This window comes from Microtus oregoni, unplaced genomic scaffold (genome assembly GCF_018167655.1).
Source record: "Microtus oregoni isolate MIOR12 unplaced genomic scaffold, Mior012 000004F_ref0000308, whole genome shotgun sequence".
Lineage (NCBI taxonomy): Eukaryota > Metazoa > Chordata > Mammalia > Rodentia > Cricetidae > Microtus > Microtus oregoni.
In genome coordinates this window covers 45,736,514-45,759,717 of record NW_024543063.1, presented here as the reverse complement: position 1 = coordinate 45,759,717, position 23,204 = coordinate 45,736,514, and the positions used below count along the sequence as shown (strand labels likewise).

General features: G+C 41.7%; 1 protein-coding gene across 1 annotated transcript in view; it reads left to right on the top strand.

The window, feature by feature from the left end:
* The window catches only part of Cfdp1 (craniofacial development protein 1), an 82,081-nt gene that overhangs the window by 17,271 nt on the left and 41,606 nt on the right, over window positions 1–23,204 (top strand). Inside the window, exon 5 of the mRNA XM_041650944.1 lies at window positions 6,807–6,929. Within this exon, the coding sequence (XP_041506878.1) occupies window positions 6,807–6,929 (123 nt within the window). The remainder of the gene's footprint in view (window positions 1–6,806; window positions 6,930–23,204) is intronic.

The window sequence follows — 23,204 nt, the reverse complement described above, 5'->3', positions numbered from 1 at the left end:
TGCACTGGCAGTACTAGCTGTCCTTCAGGAACCCCGCATTTTGGTGAGGTAAAGGACGTGGTCAGCATCTGTCAGCATGTTCATTGTAAACACCATAGTTAGTAATTGGTCACTTTGGGGTCTGTCACATAACTGCAGATGGTATAAATTCGTATGTATTTTGCCTTCAGAGACCATACGCAGCTGTTCAATAGGGAGTAGCAGAACACTGATAGTAAAGCCGTCAACATTTAGAAATCTGTAAAATAATTAGAAACAAAGCTTTTTTTTGGACACAGCCGGGGATTGCACATAAGAACTCACAGCAGTTGTGACAGCATGCACACGGCCTGTGTAAGATCAGACACAATTCCAGCATGTGGGGGCAGGTCACAGAGCTGATGCTGAGAGAGGGAGTCGGTTTTCTTTAAGGCTATGGCCCCTCGGTGTGGAATACTATCTGTGTTCCAATAGTTCCCTACACCCAAGCACACACTAGCAGCACTAAGTAGACTCAGTGGGTTTAAAAAAAGAAAAAATAAACACAGGAAGTTGGTATTAGATAATGGTAGAAGGATAAGGAGTGCATTAGAAGAGGGGGAGTGGGAGGTGAACTTAAAACACATTAAACGCCTGTATGAAATTCTCAAACAATTAAAAAGTTAGTGTATTAACAAACAAAACATTTAGAGGCAGAGTTGAGGGACAGTCAGGTCTACAGAGCAAGGTTCAGCTAAGACAACATGGTAAGAATGTGTCTAGGCCAGGCGGTAGTGGCGCACGCCTTCAATCCCAGCACTTGGGAGGCAGAAGCAGGTGGATCTCTGTGAGTTCGAGACCAGCCTGGTCTACAAGAGATAGTTCCAGGACAGGCTCCAAAACCACAGAGAAACCCTGTCTCGAAAAAAAAAAAAAAACAAAAAAAGTGTGTCTCAAAGCCTGTGTTGTCTTGGACCACTTCCCACTTGTAGTGTAGAATATCTATAGAAGGTCTGCATAGAGAACAGAATCAGCCGAATAACCATTGCGTTGAGGAATCAGTAAATTTCTGATCAAAGTATGAATTTCATAAATTTTTTTAAATGATTTATTATATATACAACATTCCTTCCATGTATGCTTGCATGCCAGAAGAGGGCACCAGATCTCATTATAGATGGCTGTGAGCCACCATGTGGTTGCTGGGAATTGAACTCAGGACCTCTGGAAGAGCAGTCAGTGCTCTTAACCTCTGAGCCATCTCTCCAGCCCCCTGAATTTCATAAATTTGTTTATAAACGTTATGTCACAGATTCTTTTCCCTTTTATGAGATGGGAATCTAATTTAGCCCAGGCTGACCTTGAACTCCTGATTCTTCTTCCTGTTGCTTCCAGAGTGCTGAGAGTACAGGTATACACCACTGCTCTTTACTTTTCTTGTTTGTTGTTTTTTGAGACAGGGTTCCTCTGTGCAGCCCTGGCTGTCCTGGAACTCACTCTGTAGACCAGGCTGGCCTTGAACTCAGATCCCACTGTTTGCCTCCCAAGTGCTGGGATCAAAGACTCTTCACTTCTGAAAGCACTTAGATGGCAGTTGTAACTATTGGTAAGTACTCAGGGAGCCTGCCATTCGTACTGTTTGTCAGAAGAGGGCAGCACTGTGTCTCTTGTCAAAAAACAGGATAAGTGCATGTTCTTTTCGTTAATTACACACACTCTCACATTTAGGCATTTTATTTATTTATTACTTTACAGTAATAAATGCTAATTTTTAAAAAATTACACAACAGAGCAAGTGAGTCCTCTCAAACTCCTTTCCCATAAGGATACGGAAGCCTGTTCAAGTCTGCTGTGGTGGTATACTCCTGTAATCCGAGCACTTGGGAACAGAAGCCGGACGATCGGGGCCAGCATGGGATATGTATATATAGTCGTTTATATACAGATGTAATATGTACACATTATATGTTAGATAACGTATTTATTTAAATCTGTTAATAGTTGCTGTGTTGGCAAGACTTTGCTTGTTTGTTTGTTTTGGCTTTGTTTTTTCAAAACAGCTTCTTTGTGTAGCTCTTTGATGTCCTAGAACTCACTTTGTAGACCAGACTGGTCTTGAACTCAGAGATCTGCCTGCTTCTACCTCCCGAGTACTGTATTTAAAGGTGTACACCACCACTGCCAGGCGATTGGCAAGCCTTTAAAAAAAAATTATTTATTTATTATGTATACGTGTTCTGTCTGCATATATGCCTGCAAGCCAGAAGAAGGCACCAGATCTCATTACAGATGGTTGTGAGCCACCATGTGGTTGCTGGGAATTGAACTCAGGACCTCTGGAAGAACAGCCAGTGCTCTTGACTGCTGAGCCATCTCTTTAGCCCCAGCTATACTTTTTTTTTTTTTTTTTAAAAAAAAAAGACATACTGTTTAAAGTACTATAAGGAAGTTTCTTGAAGGATCTTAAGATATTTGAGCGCTGACAACTCAGACACAAGCTTGGTGTTTGGGTTTAAGTACATTTTTTAATCTCTTGATATTATTTTTTTTCCTCTTTTGTCTTTGTATCAAGTTAAAGGCATCACTGCGTCTTTAAGAATGTGAAAAAGTAGCCGGGTGGTGTTAGTTCCAGCACTCGGGAGGCTGATCTGGCAGATCTGAGTTTGAGGCCATTGGTCTACAAAGGGAGTTCTAAGACAGCAAAGGCTACAGAGAGAAACCATGTCTCAAACCCCCCCCACACACACACAAAAAAGAAAAGTAAGAAGCACGAAGAGCTAGTGCAAGAATTCCTAGGTGTAAGAATGAGGTAGTGTTAGCATGAAGTTAGTCTTCTAGTTTCTCTAACTTGGCTGTTCTGCTTGTTTTTCCTCCATGAAAACTATGTAGTTTTTTAAGCCTTGGGGAAGGGAGGAAGATGATCATCCTTGCCCTCCTCTGTGGCATAGCCAGCTGCCCTGTGAGCTCAGACTTTCCTAATGATTCACCTTTTGGAAAAGTCCAGTCATGGAAAAATTATGTCCAAATAAAGACTTTTCAAGAAGATGAGTGAGTGAAAATGAAGTTAAAATGGAATTTCTGCTAAAAACAAATAAATTAATTATTGCTAATAATAGGCCTTTTCCTGTCAGGAGTCCTTTCATGTATGAGATGATTGCAAGTTAACTGTTCTCCTACCTAAAAGTGGTATGGTAGCTAAATCCCTCACTGCTCTTAACAGTGAACGGAGGCTGGGCACAAGTAGAGAGCCAGCTGGACCATACATGGAGACACTGCCTTGTGGGAGACAATGGCAGAGAGTGGCATTGCTTAGGGATGCTTTCAGGAGAGAACAAATGCTGTCACTGTGTCAGCTGTCAAATTCCTTAGAAATACCTCAGTCTATATAATGTGTTTTCTGGTGGGTATGGGTATGCTTTGGCACAAGAGATGAAGACGGGCATTCCCAGGGTTCTGTCTTCTCCACGCCTCCTCTGTGACTCTTGCTCTATGGCAGGAGCTGTCATGTCACTTTTGTAGTTGGCTGGCTTGCCGGACTGAGAGGTTTTTGATGGAAAAAGTCATATTATATTTCTTAATATGTCTAGTATTTAACAGTATCAGCATTTGGGTTGCTTTCCAGAAAATGTTTACTTAAGTGTGTACTAGAGTCTTGCTGTAGTAAAACAAGAACAACAAAACTAGACATAAGTCACATGATTGCCGCTTTCCTCTCCTTATTACTTGGGCCACTTCATATTATAGCATTCTGAAGTTTTAGCTCTGTGCTTTGATGCTGATCCTTTAAAGTTTGCTTTGGCAATCCAGTATTCTGTGGCTCTTTGTTGAAACTCATCCTTCAGTTCTAGACTTTCTTTTGTTGTATTTTCCCCTCTTTCTGAAATTGATTGTTTGAATTCAGATGAGGCTCTATTATGGTTGGGCAACAAGCTGTACTTCAGTAGCACAACACAGTAAAGTGTCTGTTTCTTAGTAGGACCAAGAACATTATGGGTTGCTTAGCACTTAGCTCTGTCACTCAGCCCTCTGGAATATACAGCCTTTAAGGGTGGCTTTTCATTCGATTCCTCTAACTTCAGGATGGGGCATCATTTCATTCCTGGCCTTCTGTGGTTTTCATTTTCTCTAAGTGTTGTGAATCCCTCTGAATTATCAGTGGTCGGGACATAGCCTGTGCTTTGAAGTAAAAAAGACTAGTTGTTCCTAATGCAAGCTATCAGCTGGTTGTGGCAGTCTTTGCCTCTCTTCCACCTTTGAGGGTTCCTGACAGTTGAATGTAATAAGCCTTTCTAGGGCTCTGTAATGCAGAGTGGCTCTCTTGTCATCTGTTTCACATGGCTATAAACTTAGGAGATCAGAGAAAACCAAAGCCAGTTGTTACTTAGATATTTGCTCCTTTTTTTTGAGCCAAAATCTCATGTAGCTGAGGATTACTTTGAACTCCTGATATCCTGCTCAACTGTCCCAGTATGAAGATACCAATAGGCATGTACACCATGGCCAGCTTGTTTGCTACTTTCTGAAAGTTTGATTAATATTTTTTTCTGTTGTATCTCTTCTGCTAATGTGTATAGTTTTAGTTACATTTATTTGCACTATTAGTAGACTTTGGTAGGAAGTCGATAATAAAGAATACATTAGTTCTTCATTAATCACGTTAATCTTCTGTAGAATTATTTAAGACAAGGGACTATTTTGTTTTTTTTTTAATATTTATTTATTTATTTATACAATGTTTTGTCTGTATGCCTGCAGGCCAGAAGAGGGCGCCAGACCTCATTACAGATGGTTGTGAGCCACCATGTGGTTGCTGGGAATTGAACTCAGGACCTTTGGAAGAGCAGGCAGTGCTCTTAACCGCTGAGCCATCTCTCCAGCCCAAGGGACTATTTTGAATCCAGTATTTTGGTATCTCCACTAAGCCCAGTATTTTGATGCAAGATTATTTTGGTTATTGATTTAGCATTGTGACAAATCACCCTAAAATTTATTAACTTGCATAAAACAGCTAATTGTTTTGTTACAATTTCTCATAGTTCCAGAGGCCACAAGGTTCAAGTAGGCAGGCTGTCTTGTGCACTTGTAATCAGACAGTGGTTGGGACCATCTTAAAGATGTTTGCTTCCAGTTCTGATGTTTAAGGACTCATATATCCTGGGGCTAGGAATCCTCAGACATCTGTATTGCAAAGAGGGGGCCCACTTGTTTGTCTCGGCTGCCCGACTAGCTTAGCCCCTAAATAACCACACAGAAAATGTATTAATTAAATCACTGCTTGGCCCATTAACTCGAGTTTCTTATTGGCTAATCCTTACGTCTTTATTTAACCCATTTCTATTAATCTGTGTATCGCCACGTGGCAGTGGCTTACTAGGTAAAATTCCCAGCATCTGGCTCTGGCTCTGCTTTCTTCCTCCCAGAATTCAGTTTTGTCTTCCCTGCCTACTTAAGTTCTGCCCTGTCAGGCCAAGGCAGTTCCTTTATTCATTAGCCAGTACAAGCAACACAGAAGGAAGGACGTCCTACACCACACCTGTGTCTGTGTGGTCTCTGCTGCAGAGTGGCTTTAGGCTAGGAGTGCTAAAGATATATTCTCAAGGGAGAAAGGCCTTAGAATGCCTATAGAGCTGCTTGCACAGAACTCCTTAGTGAGACAGCCATAAATCTATTCAGTTTCAAGAGGTTTGCTTAAGGTTCTGGAAGAGCATGTGGGACGGAAATGTGTGACAGCCAGTTTGGAAAATATCATGTGTTGAAGAATTTTCACTAGCATCATTGTGTAGTCTCTGGATTTCAGTTTTAATACTGAGGAATACAAACGAGCTTCCTGTTGGTGTATTAGTGCTGTAGAGCAAACCTCCCCACCTCAGCTGTGCTAGCAAACGACAGCAGCAGATGCTGCTGTCCCCTTCTGGAGTCTGTTTGCCTCATCTTAACTCCAAGTGCCACTGACATCCATAGCACACAGTATTAAGTGCAGCGGTGAGGGAGCCTTCATTAGAAAGAGTATGCTGGACGGTGGTAGAGACCTGTGTGCTCTCACAGATGGAACTTAGAGGGTTGATTCCCTCATTTGTGGGCTGTCTTCGTTTGAATATTTATCATGTACTGTCTGACTGTAATTTTGGACCTGCTTACTGGTAATTTGGAATTTAAACAAAATTTCCCAAATGTTTTTATTGCCTGGCATGTCAAAGCATGCATTACATATTTCTCTTTCTCTCTTTACCTGGATTATGAGGCATCTTAAGTATCCTTATTTGATCTTTTAGAACTCAGTTTTATCTGATGCAGTTTTTCCAGATTTGAAAACGGATAGGATTGTGTTACATTCTGCTCCTCCCTGAGTAGTTTGGATTTGTCCAGTTTTAGGAAATTGTGTTTTGTCTTTTGTCTGTGGAGTATTTTCTAGTTGTTTGCTCTTGTTTTTGAAATGATGACAATGGTTTTGTCTGTCTCCCATCTCTCCATCTCACCTTTCACTGGCCCTTTGAGTCTTAGTATCGATCTATTAGGTGAGGAATAGTGCAGGGATCTTGTAGCCTTCACGTTAGTAACCAAGTGAGCTGAGACCCAGGAGTGGTTGCTGGAGTCTTTGCGCTGACAGATGTAATGGAGGAGACTTGGATAAAATTTCATGCATTGTTGTTTTACTTGTTAGTATCAGTCTGGGAAAGCGCCTGTTTGTAGAACTCTTAGAGTGAACTTAAATCATGAGACTCAGTGGCCAGAACTTACTGAAAACTCAGTAATGAGTATGTCCCTAGTTTTCATTTATTTCCTTTGCTACAATATTTGCTTCTTATCCCACTTGTAAATTTTTTTTGTCGTCTCTTTCCTTGAAATAGGGTGACTAAAGAAGTAGACGCTGCATCTAAGGAAGCCAAATCTTTCCTCAAGCAAAATGAGAAAGAAAAACCTCAGGCAGTTGTCCCTTCAGCGGCAGCACCAGCGCTCCCTGCTGGATCGGGGTGAGTATTTGCATCAGTCCAGAGTGGACTTGGCGCACTGGGGACTTCTGTGCAAGAGCCTGTTTCCAACTGCAGCTGTCATCGCTCCTTTTCTGAGCTAGGGAATGAAACTTCTGCTCTGCCTTGTTGGAAGTTTTTACCCAGATAGAGTTTGCTAGGAAAAATTAGCTACAGGTTGCTTATTTAATAATCCCAGCTTGGAAAACGGTAACCACAAAGCTGAACATGTAAATTGTATACCTAAAAAATGATAATTTTTTGCATGGCAATATTAGCAGTTCATCAGAACTTTGACTGAATGTTTGAGTTGAGTATTTAGTTCCACTCCCACCCCCATGATTGCAGAGGAACATAAGAAAGTCGAGTAGGGGCCAGGCAGTGGTGGCGCGTGCCTTTAATCCCAGCACTTGGGAGGCAGAAGCAGGCGGATCTCTGTGAGTTCGAGACCAGCCTGGTCTACAAGAGCTAGTTCCAGGACAGGCTCCAAAACCACAGAGAAACCCTGTCTCGAAAAAAAAAAAAAAAAGTCGAGTGGGCACAGGGGTGTACTCTGTAGTCCAGCTACTTGGGAGAGTAAGATAGGTGGAGGTGGATCACTTGAGCCCAGAAGTTCAAGGCCAGCCTAGGTCTCAGAGTGAGCCCTTGTCTCAAAGAAAGCAGTCAGAAATGATTAAAAGACAGGAACTCTGATAGTTTATTCCTTTCGCACTTTCCATATTTTAGTTATTTTTAGCTGAAGGCTTTCTCTTTGAAAAAGCAAGAGTTCCTGTCTTCTTAGCATATGTAAGAAACAACTAAGAGAAACCCAGGGCTGTAGGCCCTAGGAAAGTGACCACTAGCCAGCCAGCACCTGCACTAGGGAGTTCTGGGCAGGCCGAGCTCCTCAGCTGCTCCTCTGACCTTCAGATGGTGGGGTGGGGTGGGCTGGGCTGTCACCTCATTAACATACTCACCTTTGCTGTGAACAGGAAGGTGGTGTTTGAGACAGAGTCTTACTGTGTAGGCCTGGCTTTGCCTGGAGCTAACCCTGTAGACCAGGCTGGTCTCAAATTCACCAAGATCCTTGCCTCTGCCTCCTGAATGCTGGGATTAAAGGTGTGTGTCACTTCATCTGGCAAACAGGAATGTTTTATTTTATGTTTTTTTTTTCCCATTAAAATCCCACCCTATTTTCCTATCAAACTCTACAGGCAAATCTTCATCTTTTTAGCCCTGACTTTGAATAATACTATTACAGTGGTATGTCCCATAGGGTGCACTTACCCAAAGCAAAATCTGAGACCTAGGGTTACATGCAAGTCAGTTATGTGAGAAGTGATTCCTGAGAGACCTAGAAAGGGAGGTAAAAGGAAGAAAGACCCCTCTCAGATACTACTACCCACCTTTTCTATTATACATTAATAGTATTGTTGCTATGGAAGATTCTGGCTAATGAGACTCTTATTAAAGGCACCTGGGGCTATTGTTATCAGCATAGGACAGTCTCTTTAAATTGACTGAGTGGGATTCCTCCTAAACTTGATCTCTACAGTCCTAGCATAGACAAGGCTTAGTTGAGAAAAGGTTGAGAGGGGTCTGACTAAAGTTCATTAAGGAGGAAGTCGTCCTGAAGCTGTGTACAGAGCTCCGGGGTAGAGGGCAGCTGAGAAAAGGAGTTGTTGCTGGCGGCTGTTGTAGTGAAATGTTTTTCAGGAGATTAATGACCCACTGACTCCCTTACAAAAGGGGTAAAATGAAGTCTGTCCAAATCAGTTTCTTTGAGAGCTATAATGGAATATACCAGAGTATAAGAATATGTTCTAAATATCTGAGTAAAAGTGCATGAATATGGGACTTTTAATTATGTATAGTACAGCATTATTTATGCCTTGAATTTCTGATAAATCACGTGGCCTTCGAGGGTGATCTGCTTATTTTTCTGACCTGTGTCTCAGAAAACTTACAGTTATAACTGCTTGCAATGCCAAAGGAAGTCATCTGCTTTGGGATTCGGACTCATTTTATCAGTGAGAACATTAGAATCTGCAAAGATACCACATCCTTAAGTATGCAAGGTCTCTTCAAGGGAGGGGTTTGTAGGGTTATCTAATATATAAAAGAAAAGTAATGGAGTTAAATGTTTTCCATGGCTTTTTTTCCTCCCAACTTTGGGAGCTGCTTCAGTTTATAGAAATTGTGTGTTTTCTTTTCCTCTAAACAGATTTAAGCAATACAGGAAAACCAGTGCAGAAGACTAAAACATCCTGCCCCACATCTCTCAGTAACAAATAAGGACAGATGCGGAGGAGCCAGTGTTTGTAACTGAAGATGTATTTCCTCCACATGTTTAAAATAGCATGCCGTTTAGGCTATAAAAAGCCAGAGTTTGTGTGTCAGGGTTGGAGTAAGCCCTCTTTCAATTAGAGGCCAGAATCATGCTGTTACATTTGGTAGAGGAAAGTACAATGCTTACGTAGTGTGTCCAAATTCCCATGGCTTCACATCACCCAGGCCTCTTGATCTCCTCCTCCACATGGAGTTCTTGCTGCATTGGCTCTACCCGCTGGTAGCTAGCCGGGCTTCAGGCCCTCATTTGCTCTTTTCGTCCATTCCATTAGTCTCATCACAACTTAACGACGCTTGCTGTGGGCACAGAATTCTTGTTACTGAGTTACTATGTTAAGCTATAGCCTTACAGATTAGGAACAAACTAAGACAATAAAATATAAGATTGAAAGGTACTATTTTTCCCAAGTGGTTTTGTCTTGTTCTTGATGTTTGGACATAGAAAAAGATTATTGTTGAACCCTCCTGGGATGTCAGTTTAGGTAGTGTTTGTCCCAAAGACAGAAAAGATAGGATTTGTTCTAGAGCCACATAAAGATTAAGACTTAAATTGGTAGATGGGCATGGTGACTGTAATCCTAGCTTCCGGCAGTGAAGGCATGGGATCCAGGAGTTAAAGGCCGGCCTTGAGTACATAGTGAGTCTGTGGTCCACATGGACAGAATGAGACTTGGTCTCTGAAAACCAACAGAAACACCTGATCTGGTGGCTTGTCAGTTGTTGGTGTCTTTGACTGTCCCAGGAACCTCACGTTGTCAATAGTTCTCTGTCTGAACATTGATAGGTGATCTTTCCCAGAGTCCTCAGCAGTTAGTAATTATGAACTGAGCTTACTTAGTTTTTAAGCAAGCATAATCATTAACTTTTCATGGAGTAATTAGCATTTCACTCAACAGAAATCAGACATAGCTGCAGTATTGGGAGGAGGTGTTTCTAGCATTTGACTAGACTCTCTACATGCCTTGTTTTTGGTTTTGTTGTTTGAATACCTTGATATTTTCTTTGTCCAGTGATAAGTTTACAGTTGAATGTATATTAGAAGCCTGAATACACACCAAGGCCAAGGCCTTTGAGTGGTTTAGTCAAAGAATGAGGCCTCCAGCTGGGCTCCTACAGAAATGTGTAGGATGTCATGAGTGAAAGCCTATTGGCAATTATTATAAGTAAAAATAGAGGAAAACATGACCTGACAGTATGGGAAATCTCGACGTGATAGTCTATAATGAATAGTCTCTTTAGTAATGTATAATTGGATGATTTTTTTGGTTGTTTTGTGGGTTTGTTTGTTTATTTGTTTGGTTTTTGTTTTTTCTTTTCTTTTTTTCTTTTTTCTTTTCTTTTTTTTTTTTTTTTTTGAGAAAGGATTTCTCTGTATAACAGTCCTGGCTGTCCTGGAACTCACTCTGTAGACCAGGCTGGCCTCCTTACAGAGATCTTCCTGCCTCTTCCTTGCTGGGATTAAAGGCATGAGCTTCCGCTGACTGTTTGGTTTTTGGTTTTTTGGAGATAGGTTTTCTCTGTGTGTCTTTGGCTGTCCTGGAACTTACTCTGTAGACCATGCTTGCCTCAAACTGTTTGTTTATAAAACAGGGTCTTAAGTCTATGTAAGCTACGATGGCCTCCAGCCTGTGATCCTCTTGCCTCAACCTTTTGAGTGCAGGGATTATAGGTGTGTGCTACCAAATCTGGTCAAAAACAAAGCAAAAGCAACCAAAAAAAAAAAATACTTTAATGAGACAAAATGTGACACTTGTAAGTAATTATGACTTTGAATTTACCATTCATTGGTTTCTGGCAAGCTCATGGGGTATATTCATAGTAATAGGCAACACAGTTATTCTTTTTGTTTCTAGTTACTCCCATCTTCACCCTCAACTCACTTATGGACTTTCTGGGTCTATATTTGCTTATTTTGGGCATTTCATGGGTGGGATTCCAATATTTGCTTTTTTTTTCTTGAGATTTATTTAGATAATTTCTGTGTACAGTGTTCATCTGTATGTCTGTCTGTATCATGTGTGTGCTTATGGCAGCCAGAGTGTTGGATCCCGTGGAACTGGAGTTACAGGTGGTGGTGAGCTGCCACGTGGGTCTTCTATAAGAGCAGTAAGTCCTCTTAAACACTGAGCTGCCTCCCCAGCCCCTCTGTCTGGCTTTTTTGACTTAACATAATATCTTCAGGGTTCATCCATGTTGTAGCATTTATCTATACTTTTCTTTTTATACCCTTTGTGGATTAATATATTGTAAGACTATAGTACATTTTGTTTATGTGTGTGCTAATTAATAGATTTTACATTTGGCTACTATAATGTTTCTGTGGACATTCATGTACAGACTTTTTTGTTATTGGGTATTTTCATTGTTCTAGGGTATATTCAGACAAAGATTTGTGGATTAGACAGTATCTAGAATAAGCTCTTTAAATTTTTTAAATATTTGCTATATGAGTGGACAGTGGTGGCACACACCTTTAATCCCAGCACTTGGGAGGCAGAGGCAGGCGGATCACTGTGAGTTCGAGACCAGCCTGGTTTATAAGAGCTAGTTCCAGGACTGGCTCCAAAGCTACAGAAAAACCCTCTCTCGAAAAACAAAACAAAACAAAAAATTTTTTACTGTGTGTATATGGATGTTTCACCTGCATGTGTGTCTGTGCACCATGTGTGTGCCTGATGTTCACAGAGGCCAGAAGATGTCAGATTCCTTAGAGCTGGAGTTAGAGATGACTGTGAACCACTATGTAAGTTCTGGGAACTGAACCTGGGTCCTCTACAAGAGTGGCCCATGCTTTCAACCACTGAGTCCTCTCCAGCCTCTTTCAGGTACTTTTAAGCTGTTCTAGAAATAAACCTCTAGCTAGGTAGGTATGGTGACTTGGGAGGCAGAGGCAGGAAGATTGATGCCAGCCTGATCCACATAACAAGTTCTGGGCAAGCCAGGGATATTAGCAAACGCTGTCTCAAAGATTAACAACAAGATCTGTAGGAGAAGTCATCAAAAATTTAAATTAGCGTGCTGGAGAATCTATATTATAAGCCATTTTTATTATATTCTTAGAGTCTCAATTGTGCCACACTTTTGTGTGAAAAATAGTGAAGTACCTTTTGCATGCATAGAACAGGCACTTGAATTTATTATACTGGCAGAGGTTTCACAGTAATGGTGCAAATGGACTTCTGAAGAAGGAGATGAAGCATTATGATGTTCGGGGATGAGTATAGTCTCCTGGTTAGTAACAGCAGCCATCACTGAGCATGCACTAGAGGGCAGATTCGTCCTAGGAAAGCAAGCTCTCAGGTGCTTACAGCACTCCTAAGACTGGAGTCTTAAGTCTAAGTGCTGTACATTTTCTTTTGTCTAATTAGATTTGTCTTTATCTGAGATTTCTTTGTTCTGTGCAGTTCCTAGCTATATTAAACTGCAATTGGTTTTGTTTTCAACTCTACTTTGTTTGGAAAGTGATTTTCCCCTCATTTTTGTGATGCACAGTTTTATTTATGGAAGTTTTTTGTTGTTAAATACAAATAAAGATGTGCTGACAGATGCTACAACCACTAAAGGCGCTTGTTGCCAAACCTGGTGAGAGAACTGACTCCCATAGGTTCTCCAATAGCATCTACATACGGTGTGGTACTCATGACCTCCCTCTCCCCAGACAAAAATAAATAGACGTTCGGGCCAGGCGGTGGTGGTGCATGCCTTTAATCCCAGCACTCTCTGTGAGTTCAAGGCCAGCCTGGTCTACAAGAGCTAGTTCCACGACAGGATCCAAAGCTACAGAGAAGCCCTACCTTGAAAAACCAAAAGAAAAAAAAAAGGTTAAGTTTCAGGTTAAAAACTTTGAATTTTATAAAGACAGGAATTTAGGAGCTGCATTATTAATATTGATTCTTTTAAAATTCTGTATGCTGCAGGTCTTAGGCACTTTTGTGTGAAACTTACTATCTGTTCTGATGTCGGGAAAAATACCGTTCATTGGAACATGACTATCAGTGAGTCCTATGTTCTGACCAAGGTTCTGATAAAAGAATCCTAGTACAGTTTTGTGGATGGTTATAATTATATTGCAAGATTCACATATATTAAATTTTCCATTTTAACTAGGGATTTTTCTTCCAGGAGAGGCTGAGAAGCAGTGTTCTGATTGTTTTAGTTGGGCATTGAAAATCAGGCTGTCCTGAAGTCTGCATTTGCTGTATCCAGTTACATGGTCTTCAGTTCTTGCCGAAGCCCTATTATTCAAGCAAATCTATTGTAAATGTAAAATGAAATAATTTAAAACTTTGAAAATAGATGTGCTAGAAAAACAGAGGTGAGAAAATGACAGATTCTAAGCAAATATCTGTCTTTTGACCTAGTAAGCATGACCATAAAAGCACAATTTGATATTAGCTGTGCTTGAGCATGACACCGTTTCAGCAGCTGCTGACTTGAGGATGGATGGGAAGCCTTGCTTTACCTTCTGTTTTAAATTGAGAGCCCTTCCCTCACTCCAGCTGTCTGGAAAGTGGGGGAAGAAGAAGGGCTTTCCCCACAGCCCGGGGTTGGAGAAAAGTCTCTAGTGTGGTAATTGTTGGGCACAGTGGAGTGCACCTGTCATCCCCAGGATGATTTCAAGTTCAAGGCCTCTCCTTCCCTTCTCCTAGACACTTTGTAGCGATCCCTGAGGTTAAGAAGCTTCTCTCCAATCCAGCAACCCCGCCTGCATAGCCCTGATGTGTTTCAGGGGCAGGAGTGTACTGCACTCTGTGCTCTTACTTGGGCCCAAACCTCAAAGTCATCTCTGCTCCCCAATTTACCAAATCCAGTAAATTCTTTTAACTGTATCTTTGATAAGTCTCTAAATATTCTTAGCCTGTGTACCTTTCCACCCACTCTCTCCTGCCACATAGTGGCCCGTTAAATTTCCACTTCTATAACCTTTTTTCCTGCCCCTTTCTTTTTGAAGCATCTGTCTTTAGGATATTCTAAAATCTTTCCAAAGCCATTTCCTAAGTTTACTTAAAACCCACAGTTTCTCTTCCTGCATCCACCCAACATGTCACTACGGGATAATCGGGCTGCGGTTCACTTCAAATCATATTACTTCCCCCAAAATTTACCCTCATTGCTTCCTGTTAGTTCAGAGTCTTTAGGTTAATGTTAAGGAATTCCATCCTTTATCTCCAGCCAGTTAGTTCTTTTCTTCTAAGTTATTTTATGTGGTAGCCAAAGGGACTCATTCCCTTTAGCTTACATTATTGTCTTTCAGCTTTGGTGTAGGCATAAATAGTTTGTTTTGTTTCTTTTTTTTGTTTTTTTTTTCCAAGATAGGGTTTCTCTGTGAGACAGTCCCTGGCTGTCCTGGAACTTGCTTTGTAGACCAGGCTGGCCTCAAACTTACAGAGGTCCACCTGGCTCTGCCTCCCAAGTACTGGTATTAAAGGCGTGCACTACCACTGCCCAGCATGATGGTATTCTTTTAAGGCCAGGAGTTAACCTGTATTTCTCAAAACTTGGTTTGATTTTATGTTTCTTTAATGCCCTGGTTTGAGCTTTGGCTTAGGCTAATTTTGATTGTAAATGTGTGGTTTGGAATTCCATATAGAACACTGAGGTACTATAGTTAGGATTATAATCTTGAATCCCAAATCCATACGAATTTTCTCAGAAGAACCATGTCTTCCTATCTGCCTCTAACCTGAACAGTGGTGGGCTCTTGATGTTCCCTATAACTGTGAGTGTTCCCCTAGTCCTTCCGTCTGCTCTAGTAAGAGTCTTAGATTCTGGCTCTCTGGCTCTGGAACACCAAGACAAGGTCTGCTTTGATTTGGTTTACAAAACCCAGGCCCGGAAGTTATTAAAACCATCTCCTAGCCCTCTCAGTCATTCTGTCAGGTCATGTGCACTGTTGCGGTTTTTCACTTCCTCCTTCAAGTCTAGCCGTCTGGAGGTTCCCTTTCTTTCTGTGCTACACTTTGTCTAGTATTTCTAGGTCGTGGTGTGGCAAGCGTTTAGTTTATCTTAAACACTTACAGATTCCATGTTGCTTTTTTCATGTTTCTGAGCATCTTAGTTGCGTTTCTGTTGCTGGGATGAATATCATGACCAAGAACACCTTGGGGAAGAAAGGGTTTATTTTGCTTAGACTTCCATAAAACTGTCTGTCCTGGAAGGCAGTTGGGGCAGAAGCTCAAGGCAGGAACCTGGAGCGGGAGCTGAATCAGGGGTCATGGAGAAGTGTTGCCAACTGGCTGGTCCTCCACGGCTTGCCCAGCCTGCTGTCTTGTATACCCAGAGCCACCTACCCTGGGGTGGCTCCACCCTCTCACTTCAGTTCTGTATTGAAAATGCCCTCAGGCTTGCCTACAGCCCGATTTTAGGCATTTTCTCAGTTGCCATTTCTCTCTCTCAGATGACTGTAGCTTGTGTCAAGTTGACATAAAATTAGCCAGCACACTGAGCAGCTAGTACAGAGCTGTGGATTGCATTTGGTTGAGTTTGAAGTGAATATAAAACTCTGTGTGTGTATGTCTGTGCGCGTGTTATAAAAAAGCAGCAGGTAAACTTTGGTCTCAGGAGACTTGTTATCCTTTCTGAGTGTGTATTCTCCTCTCAGTGTTAGTTGTGACATCAGGTTGGTTTCGGTTCCATAGCTTGTGTCCAGCAAGTACTAAGTGTGGAACAGTTGGCGATGTCTCCAGTGGGATGGAATGGCACTTGAGCTTCCTCGCACTGTGGTTCAAGCACAGACACGTAGGGAGTTCCTTACTCATCGCACTGTCCTAGTTTGCAATTCCTGCTCTTTCCCTTCTTTGAAGTCAGCTTGTCTCCTGTTTCCACAGTGACATTTCACAATGCACATCCTTGTTGGAATGCGCAGAAGCCCTGCCACATGCTTGGTTGCTTTGTTTCCTACCAGGAAGCACATGGTTCTCCGTCAGCCTTTCCTGCACTTAGCTTGGGCTGTCTTGTGGACAACAGGAAAAGTCCTCAGGTTGTTTTCTCCCCTGTAACACAGGGGAGATTAAAGTCTGCTAAGGGGATTTTCACATACAGTGCCCCCCCCCTTGCCAAAATATTTAGGCTGTGACTGGTGGCAATAAAAGTTGCTGGGTGGTATAAGGAACATGACCTAAAGCATTTTGCCACTTGGCATGATACTCAATCAAAGTGTACCTGTTTGTAGCTTTGGAGAATCTTATCGCTGCTTCTGGGAAACTGGGGAGGAGGCTAAAAGTGGGGGCATAACTTCTTTTTGTTTGTTTTGTTTTGGGGAACAGGGTCTTACAATGTAACCCTGGCTGTTCTGGAACTTGCTATGTAGCCCAGGCTGGTCCCCAACAAACAGATTCACCTGCCTCTGTCTCCTGAGCAGTGGGATTAAAGGTGTGTGCCAGCATACCCAGGGAGGCATAGCTTCTCCACCTGTGTTTTCCTTCTCACATCAAGCATGCTGAATAGCTTCATGCTCAGTCTCCTTCCACACTTGACTGACTAGACTGTTCCCTAACACTGCAAACATCTTCTGTCTTCTCCTATACTTCATTTCTTCTTGCCTTTCTTCTGTTACCTTTGCCAGCATCCTTCTTTGGACATTGACTGGAGTAAGATCTCAGAGATAAGCATGTTATCTTAGTTGTGTTTGCGTGCCTTCATCTCATTTGTGAGTCACTCATTAGCAAGACCGAAGGATTGTGTGGGCTCCTGTGGCTGTGATGAGAACGATGAGCATCTGAGTGAGCCTCCTCCAGGCTTCATCTGTAAGGTTGCTCACCGCGGACTTAGCGTCTGCTGAGTGTTGCTTTTTTTGGCCCTATAGCCTGCAACTTTCAAGGCAGGAAGTAGGTTAGTTATCACAGGACCTTTAACTGTGCAGCTCAGTGAGTTTGACAGTTGTGTATATCAGTTTATCCCCAAGCCTCAAATAGAACATTTTATGCCATCATTCTGGAAAGTTCCTTCATACCCTTTCCCATTTGGTTCTGCCTACACCTTTGTCGCTGCTAACTCTTAGTTTTATTTTGCTAGGTTAGTTCTCCCTATTTCAGAATTTCATATAAATAAGCTACACATTATTTTGCTTTTTTGTTCTTGGCTTCATTGATTTGCTGTTTTTGAGATTTGTATTAGAAGTCCATTTCTGTCTTATCTCCATTGTATAAATGCAACAGACTGTGTCCGTCCTTTTCTACTGGTTTGATGGCTTATGTTTTGGTTTTTTTGTTGTTGTTGTTGTTGTTGTTGTTGTTTTTTAAGTTTTAAAATTCTCCTTTGTGTGTACTTGGGGAAATCAGAAGAAAACTTCAGGGATTTGTTTCTGCCCCTGTACCTTGTGAGTTCCAGGGATGACTCTCACCCAGATTGTCAGGCTTACTGGAAAGTGTCTTCACCCATTGAACTGTCTCATCAGCCCATGGTTATTTTTAAATCTCTTTTAGGGTAAGGGATGTGGAGGCATGATGGGAGCTTGTCTTGTGTAAACCTGACTGGCCTTGACTAGCTGATGCTGTCCTTAAGCTCTAATCTCCCTGCCTCCACCTGGGGTTACAGGGATGCATCACCGTGCTCAGTCACTCAGTCTTCCATAGTCAAACATTTTTACTTCCTTTCGATGGCTACTTAGGAATGGGCATGCCAAACCAGTGTAGAAGTAGTTTATGTTACAACAAACTGAAAGCAACTCTCCAAGATAGCCGCCCCATTTTACCTTCCTGTCATTGGTCCATGGGAGCTCTACCTGGCCCATGTCCTGTCTACATTTGCTGTGGTCAATATTTTATTTCAGTAGGTATGAAATGGTATTTCCTGTGATTTTAGCTTGTATTGCCTTAAACTTGTACTGATAATGTACTTTCCACATGACTGTTTGGCTTGTGTACATATTTGTAAAGGGTGTCTTCTAGTCTTAGCCTTTTATTTAATTTGTTTTAAAAACATTAAATTTTATTTAATGTTATTTTAATTTCTGTGTATGAGTGTTTTCCTCTATGTACATATGTGCACCATGTGCATGCCTGGTATCCCCAGAGGTCAGAAGAGGTGGTCAGGTCCCTTGGAACTGCAGTTATGGGTAGTTGTGAGCCACCGTCTGTCAGACTTCTGCTGTCTGTTGTAGTGGTCTCTACACTGCTTATGGTTTTGGAGCATTGGAAAGTGGTTAGTCTAAAAGCGGTGCTAGAAGCTAACACACTGAAGTTTGAAGAATTAGTAACGAAAAAAATAAACAAGTCTCAATTTTTTTTTTAAAGATTTATTTATTTTTTATGTACACAGTGTTCAGCCTCCATGTATGCCTGCAGGCCAGAAGAGGGCGCCAGATCTCATTACAGATGGCTGTGAGCCACCATGTGGGTTGATGGGAATTGAACTCAGGACCTCTGGAAGAACAGTCAGTGCTCTTAACCTCTGAGCCATCTCTCCAGCCCACAAGTCTCAATTTTTATAGAAATGATATTATTGATACATTTTAGATATATTAGGTTAAGTAAATGATTAAAAATAAGGTTACTTTAACATGACTACTGTAGAGTTTTAAGCTATATTTCTGTTAGACAGATCTGTTTTAGAACTTCCTATAAGCATTCAGTAATAAAGATATATCTTTATGAGTTATTTTTATTCTGCATATTGAAGAAATTATTTTATGTAGAGACAGACCCATAGGAGAATGAATATGTAAGGATTAGCAAAAATGGATGAGGTGAGGGCAGGCAAGATGGCATTGTGGGTAAAGATGCTTGCCACTAAGCCTGACCACCTGAGTTTTCTGTCTGGGGTCTGCATGGTGGAAGGAGAAAACTGACTCCTGTAGGCTGTCATCTGGCTTTCACATTGGCATCATAGCTTGAGCTCAGACAGACAGACAAACAGACAGACACACACACACACACATATATATATACAAAGGATGAATGAATGAGATCCCTTAAGCATTCCTTGGCCAGTTGAGCATCTGTTTGTGAAGGTGTTAAGTGGGTCCTTGTTATTTTTGTAAATGTGGCTCTGGAAATGTGCTTACTTTTTCTCTAAGCCAGTGAAGCTGAGTAAACCTAGGTTAGAAGGGGCTTTCAGAGCAAGCAGTGTAATGGGATGGTGGAAGCCGCTGCTGTTTAGAGGTGCATCACCGCTTTACCTCTAAGCCAGAATTGTCTGCTTCTGGACGGGGAATTAGCCTGTGATCTGATTTAAAACCACGAGATCACGAGCTGTTTTGTTTCTCCTAAGCTGATAAAGTTAATTTTCTTCTTTAGTGAGCAGTTTGCATGTGGAGCTTTGGAAATAAAATGTTCCTTGCTCGGGCTTTTATTCTTTCTAACATGGGTGTTCTTGTTTATTTAGAATCCAACCAGGTATGTAAAAGGTGTGTTTATGTGTCTGGGGTCAGGGCTTGATTGAGTCTAAATTTGTGTGTGACAAAGATTTTTTCCATGGAACCAAATGTAGAAGGAGAAATTAAGTGTCGTTTGCCGGGAGTTCAGAAAATGGGCTGGCATGCAGATTCTGAGGCAGGAGCAGAGTACCGTATTTAGATTCTTGTTAATTCTTTCGTGAAAAGATAAATGGTGCCTGGATCTTGATCTGCTTTTGTTGTGAGTTTTTGGTTCTTGTTGGATCCTGTGTCCTTCAGTGGGCAGTTGTGCAGTGCTTCCTTAGATAGCTGGAAAGTTCCACTGACCTGATCTATATCTTGAGAATCCAGTTGATCATTTACCAAGGCTGAGCAGCAGCCGTCTTGTAAACATGGGTGTGTTCCCAACACTCAGTGCTGAGTTACTCATGAGCGGATAAAAAGGCCCCATACATGCAGCTTGTGCTGCCCCTAGGTTGAGTTTCTGCTGACTGGGATCTTAGCTCCTTGTCACTCTTTAGACTGAAAAGACTGAAATCTTAGAGCTTTTATTTTGGGGCCTTTGAATTTACAGTAGGGGAAACAGAGCGGTGTTGTGTTAGTCCTGCTTCCTTTGGAAGTAGAAAGAGTATAATTTTTATGCTTTGGACTTGGATAGACTTGCCTAGTTCATCTCTTTGTTTCTTTTAGATGAAAAGATGAAATCATAATTTCTAACTTCATAGAGCTGTTTTAAGAATGAAATGAGATAGGATATCTTAATATACATTCTGGTCCAGAAGAGCTCAATAGAAATTATTTTTCTGGACCAGCAAAATGGCTCATTGGGTAAAGGGGTTTGCTGCCAAGCCTGACAACCTGAGTTCAGTGCCCAGGAAATACCCTGCACTTGAGAGGTCAAGGTAATTCTTGACTACATATAACTTCTAGCCTGGGCTAAAATAAAATGAGCTAGGGAGGTGGCTCAGTGGGTAAGAGCACTTGTTACATAGCATGAGGACCTGAGTTTGAATCCTTAGCCCCCGTATGAAAGCAGGCAATTTCCTTGTTTTCCTACAGATCATGGAAGCGCAACTGACATGGCAACCTTCAGGGTCAGGGAGATGAGACAGAGAGCAATAGAGCAGGACGCTGGACTCCTTCATGGCGCCTGCACACACATCACATACCACACATAACATAATTTTTAAAAAAAAATTTTTCTTTTGTTTCTTTTTATTTTTTTCCTTTGAAATAACAGGTTGACTTCTTTCCTGTTTTTTTTTTTTATATTTATTTATTTAGTATACAATGTTCTGTCTGTATGCCTACAGGCCAGAAGAGGGCGCCAGACCTCATTACAGATGGTTGTGAGCCACCATGTGGTTGCTGGGAATTGAACTCAGGACCTTTGGAAGGGCAGGCAATGCTCTTAACCACTGAGCCATCTCTCCAGCCCGACTTCTTTCCTGTTTAACGTTAGATCACAAAACTAGGGAATAGAGTTAACATGTATGTGAAACTCACACTAAAACCCATGTACTTTTCCTGCTGGACTAAGCCTTGTGCTAGAGAACACTCTGAAACCCTCTGAGGAACTGGCACTGCTTTTCCTTCTTCTTCATGCTCACTTGGAGCCTGTTTGGGTTGCCTTCGGGTCCTTAAGTGTCCATTAGCTAGCATTTATATTTGTTATCTGAGAGAGGGTTAGTCCAGACAAGTCAGAAATCACTGTGTTCTCTTTCCTCTCCCCTCATAGAAATGCATTTGATCTCGCTGTTCAGTCATGTAAGTTACTGCCTTCTGACTTAACGCTCCTTCCGGGGTTAGAGTCACTCCACCTTTATACACTGAAGAGTTAAGAGGGTTGGGAAAACGCAGCAGTCTCCACCTTAAACTTGTATTTGTGGCCAAATAAATGCAGCACTGTGTAGCTCCAGGTAAAGAAGTGGCTTCCTTTCCAGAACCTGTTCGAACACATCATCAACATTTCCAAAATGAGGCAGTAGATGACCACTGGTTAGCAGCTTTAAAAGTAAACAACTGACCTGCTTTAACTTATTGTCTCTGTGAGAGCACACGCCATGGCATGAATGCACACGTGCATGTGTGGAGTCACAGCAACTTGGAGAAGTCTTTTTTTCTTCCACCTTATGTGGGGATTACACTCAGATTGACAGGCTTATGTGGGAAATGTTTTAAATGCACCAGGCACCTGGCTAGCCTTTGTTGGTTTGTTTTTATTTGATGCAGGATCTCACTGCATCAACCAGGCTGTCCTGAAACTCAGATCCACCTGTCTCTGCCTCCCAAGTGCTGGGATTAAAGGTGTGGCTACCATACTCCCATTTTGTCTATTGAGACAAGGTCTCATGTAGCTCTAGATGGCCTAGAACTACTGATCCTCCTGTCTCTATCCTCAAGTGTGTGGTTACAGGAATAATCACTGCTCCCAGCCTTAGCATGCATTTGTAAATGCCTAGGGGTTTGGGAAATGGCTTGGCGGGTAGAGCATTGGGATCACAGAAAAAAAGACTGATACAGTAGCTTGCTTTTGTAGTCCTAACCCATCTATAGCTGGGAGGCAGAGACAATAGAATCCCCAGAAGCTTGACAGCCAACTAACGTGATGTATTCAGCAGTGAAGAGATCCTGCCTCAGAACAAGACTGAAGACAAGGACAGACACCTTAGGTATTCCTCTGACCCTGTCTGTACAGGACCTGCACTCGCTCACTCCACATAGTCGGTGAATGAATGAGTGCCTAAGTGCATACCCAGGCCAGTGGTTCTCAGACTGGTCTTAGGTCTCCTTTGTATTCATATGAATTGTTAAGAATTCCTATTGACATTTATGATAATTAAAACAGGAAAATTTAAAACATTAATATATTTTGAAAATAAATACCTATTTCCTGTTAATGTGACTAGCATAATTTTATGTGTATTTTGTAGAGCTTCTAGACTCTAGTATGAAATGTGGCATTATTTTATATTTTTATGAATCTCCTTCATATCTGTTTGCATATCTGATTGCCAACCCACAGCTGCTTAGCATCTCTACTGGCTGTCAGAGTTATAACACATGCCCTGTGGGAAATGCCACCATAGCTTGTAAGAGAAAAGGGGAAAGACTGTCCTATTACCACAAAAGTGAGAGGTCTCTGAGTCCCTGTGACACTTTGGGAACTGCAGCTTTAGTGTTAGCTCTTGGAGGCCCGTCTCAGACAAAGGGCTGTTGGTTGAGAGGCAGCAGAGAATGGAATGTAGGCTGCCTTTCCAATACCTTTTGAATATTTTGCTGTGTGTATTACCATTTTAAGGTAAATTATTATTAAATAAGTCTTTTATCTTCCTTCTGGCAAAAAGATGTTTAAAGTAATAGATTGATGCTTGTGGGGTAGTTTTGTTTTGTTATGTAGACAGCATCTCTTTAGCCCAAGCTGACCTAGAACTCACTATATAGTTCAGGCTAGCCTCAAACATGTGGTAATCCTCCTGCCTCAGTCTGTCGAATGATGAGATTGCAACATAATACCACCAAGTTGAGCTCCAACCCTTTGTGTGGGTCACATGCTCTCAGCCTTTGCTGTCATTTCTGCATAGGTCCCAGAGGAGCAGTTAGTAGTGGCTTCTCTG